The sequence below is a fragment of the Oryzias melastigma genome, linkage group LG3 (assembly GCF_002922805.2).
Source record: "Oryzias melastigma strain HK-1 linkage group LG3, ASM292280v2, whole genome shotgun sequence".
Taxonomy (NCBI): domain Eukaryota; kingdom Metazoa; phylum Chordata; class Actinopteri; order Beloniformes; family Adrianichthyidae; genus Oryzias; species Oryzias melastigma.
In genome coordinates, this window is record NC_050514.1 from 8,745,546 (window position 1) to 8,751,044 (window position 5,499).

Here is a 5,499-nt window from a genome sequence, read left to right on the forward strand (position 1 = left end):
TTGGGCCTGGCATGAATTGAATTAAACCAGTACCTAAACTAGGCAGTACCTGGAGGATGAAGGAATTGAAACAGTTGAATGGCCTTCACCATCCCCTGACTTAAACCCAATAGAACATCTCTGGGACATTATGTTTGGGTCCATTAGGCGCCTCCAGGTTGCTCCTCAGACTGTACAACAGCTCAGGGATGCCCTCACACAGATCTGGGAGGAAATGCCACAAGACACCATCCGTCGTCTCATTAGGAGCATGCCGCCACGTTGTCAAGCATGCATACAAGCTGGTGGGGGCCACACAAGACACTGAAAAACATTTTGAATTGTAAAAATTAAGTTTTGTAAAAAATGGACTAGCCTGCCACATCTTCATTTCACTCTGATTTGATGGTGTCTACTCAATTGAGCCTCTGTAGGCTGAAAACTTTTATTTCCATTAAAAGACTTCTCATCCTTTTGTTCCTAAGACACTGTCCTGTCATTATTTGTATAGATATCCAAATTCATATTGAGATCTGATGGATCTAATGTGTTTCTTTAAAGTGCTCCTTTAATTTTTGAGAGCAGTATATATATATATATATATATATATATATATATATATATATATATATATAGATATTTTTTTTTTTTAGCATGAGTTATTTAAGTTATAAACTGGCTAATCAGATATCTCAATAAGAGCGTCTAGTGCCCGCTTGTCCCACCTCAAACATTCAAAGCGTTTGACTGACAGATCCTCGGACCAATCACTGCTTACTAACAGTGTCTGGTCCCAAAATGGAGAAATCAGAAAAAATGGTGGCTGAACTGACTTCATTTCATTGTTACCGAGGTAACAACCTTGTTTTTTCTCTCTATTCATGTCAATGGTGAGAATCTCCTTCCCTCCACCCGGAGGTTTCAAATGGGGGTGGATGGGTCTTCTAACAGGATCACGACACAAAACATCCCGCCAAGACAACCACGGTGTGGAGTGTGTTTTCTTTGTAGCTATCAGCTGTCAGCTTGTTTGTGAGTGGGCAAACCTATGAAATCAGCGAGGGATCAAATACTCTTTCTTCCACTCTAAGGAGCTGGTGGTAGATGCCCTCCCCACCATAAAACCATCTTCCCCAGCGATCACCTCTTCACGTTCATACTTTCATGTCTTGTCATCTTTGGTGGGTTGTTTTGCTCACCTGAAGACACTTTCACCATTTTTTGCGGGTCGGATTAATATTAGGGACGACTGAGTTAAACATCAGAGTCGGAATTATACAATCATGAACACATGAGAGAAAGCAGCGGTACCTGTGAGTCCAGCACACCCCCTGGGGAGGTCTGTGCTCTGGCTTTTGTCCTGAGGGTCTCCATAGAGCAGCAGCTCCGCCCCCGCCTGGATATCCTGACATGCTCGCAGACGTGCACCCGTGCAGACACCTCCACACTCCAGCGCACAAGCACACTGCACTGCCACGTTCTGCTGAGCTGGGTACTGCACCTGACAGGCAAAGCTGGGGGAAAACACAAGGTAAGGACCCCTGGGTGGAAGGTGGTGGTGGGGGGGGGGTCATCAGCATCACAGTGAGATGAAGCTCAGCTGGAGCTGAGAAGGATGAGGCTGTAAAGGCTGATCTCAGACGCCATCGTAAAAACATCTCCATCTGTTCATTGGCGCTCCCTGATGGCCCATCACGGCTCAGAACACGCGGCCACTCCTTCCCGCTTCCATCTGCAGGTTGAGGCAGCGCCGCATCAGCAGGGAGCAGCAGGGGGGCCAGCCTGGGGCAGTCTGATGGAGCGTGCAGCATTGTGGTTCAGGTCGTCAGACATACAGAGCGTCGCTTTCAAAGCAAAGATGGATCTCGTACCAAAAAAATTGTTTCTAATTGAAATTTTAAACTAGAACCTCGCTCCAAAGTCTCCTTATGTACAAGCTACAATCAGCGGGCCAAAGTCTTCCTGCTGGCTCCATTCTGGTCATCCACTCGAAGACACCTAGATCCATGATCGTCTCTGGTTTCCTGGTCTGAAACTGTACGCTGGATAGCTTTGATATTGCTCAATATATATATTTGAGGGGTTGTAAGCTAGTGGGAGAGACTGTAAACAAAAATATGAAATCAGCAGAGGCCTACTTGCCACCCACAACTCAGAGGTGAATTTCTAATGAACTCCTGCTGCTCTGCAGAAACTATGTCCAGGAAAATTACTTTTTTTTTCATTATGGCTAAAATCGGCATCATCATAATTAAAAGAACACTGGGAACACTTTTACAGTAGGTCCAAAGATGGTCAGAGTGGGACTTTTTTTAGCTCATAAAAAGTAAATTCACAATTAAAAGAGTAAATCATAAATTGTAAATATTTTTTTAAATACTTTAAAACAAGATGATACCATTTTGGTGATGTTACAGATTTAGAACATCAGAGTCCAGGATATTGTCGTGATTTCTCATCTGACTTGTAGATTCCACAGAAAGAGATTTAATGTTAACGTTTGTCGATGATTCTTGGTCTGTCTTTGCTTAGCTAAAGAATTGCCGTCTCCATTCAAGGATCTATTGGATGCTGTGATGGAGAGAGTCTAATTGGTCCACGTTCACCAGCTGTGAGTGAAATAGAAAGCTGAATGTCATCTGCATAACTGTGGCAGGGTGTATTACTGCCATGTACCAGCTGGTTTAGGTAGAAAGGACATAAGGACATGAGTCTTCAATTCATCAATTCATCAATAACCTCTGGAAGTGGAGATGGAGATGAAGACCTCAGAGCACAGATGGGTGTCGTATCCATCTGTGTGAATTATGTCTGAGACATTTTTATCAAATGTCTTCAGTTCCGCTGTGGAAAACCTCCACAGGTCTACAATGAAATGTGCAAAAGACGCAGCTTTTCCTGTTCAGGAATACCAGTAACGGGTAAAGTGTCTGTTTCTACTGGGTTTCTGCAACTTTTGAGGCATTGGTCTGTGCAGAGAGCAAACCCATTAAGTGGTTCTGCCTGAAACTATAGGGGTTCTGTATTTTTACTCTTTCAACCCATTTTTCTTCTTGAATAAGTGACCTTACCTGACCCACAAGGCCGTTTGGGGTGGAGCTTCAAGAGTTCCTGTCTGGACCTGCAAATCAAAGCAGATAGAACTGTTGTTCTCACAGCAGCTTTACCTGCAACCCGACCTGTCCATGAGCCAGAACCTGTGCACCAGTAAATGCATGTGTGTGCATGTGTCTGTGCACGTCAGTGTGTGGGAATGTGTCTGTGCATGTCAGTGTGTGTGTGTGTGTGGGGGGGGGGGTTGCACATAAGTATGTGTGCATGAGTCTGCATGAGTCTTCACGTCTCTGTGAGTGTTTTTCAAAAGCTGCACATGAGTTCATCCTGGTTCTGATCCATGATCCAGTTCTGACCCACCTTCCCTTCTTGTGACGCTGTGCTTTCTGCAGTGGGGGGGGAATCCTGCCTGTGGGTGACCCGCTCTGAGCAATGACTGGAGGGGTCTGTGTCACCGTTCCTCCCCAGCAGTGACCCGGCCTTCAGCGGCCGGCCCACCCACCACAGGCCCAGGCGGCCTCCACAGTGCTGGGACGGTCCCACAGCGAAGCCACAGGGGAGCAGTGAGGAGAGCAGGGCGGTGATTTCAGGCAGGGAGGGGGTACCGGGACAGGCCATCAACCTGCAGAGGAAAAGGGAAAAAAATGAACCAGGGAGGGGCTGATTCAACCCTTTGGGCCTATATACGGTAGAATCCTGTTGCTGGAATGCACTCCTCACAACAAGCTCGGATATTGTGTGGATGTCATAGACACAGTGTTTGTCCCACTTCACAGATTTTGGGGATATGGAGGCTTCTGTATTGGGCTGACAGACACACCTCTTTTAGGTTATGACCGAATTCCCTCCCTAACTACTAAAAACTATAAAGTGCAGGACTATACAGAGCCCTGGATATTGAAGATAATTTGGACACGATGCTCACGATTTTTTTTTTTTTTCTCTAAACGCTGACGTCACCAATTTCACTAAGTCAAAATCAAATCAATACAAACATTTCACTACATTAATTTATGACTCCACTGTGTTCTGATGGTGAAAATGTGAATGTTTTCACAAAAATTAAATTTAAACACATTTTTTTGTTTGAAAATGTTTGACTGCAATGCATTGTGGTCTATATCTGCTAATCCAGTGAGCATTGATGCACGCTGGTTTATCGCAAAGACTTCTGGGAAATTTCTAGTGCACACGATTTTGGAATTAGTAGATTCAGACAGCACTAGAAAATGGCAAACCCACTATATAGTGAGTAGGGGGGAACTCGGACATAGCTTTAGTCTTTTAGAAAGATAATACTTTATTCATCACCATCAGGAGAAATTCTGAAATTTAGTTTTCTATGGAACAGTCTCACTATGTAGAGAGTTTTACTTATTGAGGTCAAAACAAACAAAAAAATCTTATGAGGCATCAATGTCAACATTCTGTGGGTGTATGTTCATCTCACTGACCATTCTTTGCAGTTCCGACCTCAGAGACATCGTCATCCCCTAATTCCACCCCCAACATTCTGCTCATGGATGATAATGCTCCATCAGATGGTTCCAGAATTGTCACAGCTGCACTCCAGGAAGTGGGAGTGGCTCATGTGGCTTAGCTAGCAATGACCCATAGAGCACGTCTGGGGCCAGTAGAAACAGAGACTGGATGTTCAGACCCCACCCTGCATGAGTGGACCTCTCAGAACAACAACATGAGTCTAGAGAGGAGCAGGAGAGGTCACTGTCAAAGTGTCATTGCAGCAAATGGTGGAAATACTCAATATTGACATGGTCAATGTTTGTTATTTGGGGCTAAATTCATTATTGTCTTTAATTTGGGAATAATACATATCAAACTGATGAACATAGTGTTTCTTCTCATTTATCATTAGTTATATCACAGGGAAATTTCATTAAAATTCAGAGCATCATGGAAATCAAAATATCTCTAACGTCTTGTGAGTAGTGTATTCCTGACGGTCTTCTCTATTCTTCCAGTCAGCTGTTCGGGGTCCAAATCCAGTCTGGTCTTTGACGAAGACTTTCTCAGCTGGAAGAGCCTTTGGATAAATGCTTGTCAGAAACCTGTCGTTGTCACGCAGGGAAACACGCGCCGGCCCACACAATCTAACAGACGGGTCAGAGGTTCGGCAGAATCCCGCCTCTATCATTCTAAAAGCTTTTAATACTTTTCATTAAAGTTTCTAATGTTCCCCTTAGCCGTGCACGTGCGTGTTCATGTGAGTCTTCTGTCATCATCGTGTCTATCGGTCATTGTTATTGTACTGCAGTTTTACGGTCCGGTCCGAAACAGAGGTAAACTAGAACTTACGGGGGTTCCGTTTCTGCAGCGTAACTTCGAGGGCTGGCAGACGTCTTAAACGTCTCAGTAAACTCTGGGAAAGGCTTTGTAATCCCGCACTTTAAAAAATAAATAACAGTCCGCCCCTTCTATCGTCCGTGTAAAACCATGACCCGCGCC

At 44.5% G+C, this 5,499-nt stretch overlaps 1 protein-coding gene across 2 annotated transcripts in view; it reads right to left on the bottom strand.

Moving 5' to 3' along the window:
- znf408 (zinc finger protein 408) overlaps window positions 1-5,499 on the bottom strand; it is a 23,984-nt gene extending 18,485 nt beyond the window's left edge. Inside the window, exons 1-4 of one of the 2 annotated variants that reach the window (XM_024265070.2) lie at window positions 5,350-5,499; window positions 3,394-3,655; window positions 3,051-3,100; window positions 1,291-1,493 (exon numbers count right to left, since the gene is read on the bottom strand). In XM_024265070.2, coding sequence (XP_024120838.1) covers window positions 1,291-1,493; window positions 3,051-3,100; window positions 3,394-3,651 — 511 coding nt within the window. In that variant the 5' untranslated portion in view covers window positions 3,652-3,655; window positions 5,350-5,499. Of the gene's footprint in view, window positions 1-1,290; window positions 1,494-3,050; window positions 3,101-3,393; window positions 3,656-4,487; window positions 5,300-5,349 lie in introns of those variants that run through there. The other variant, XM_036217240.1, reaches the window with a different exon arrangement.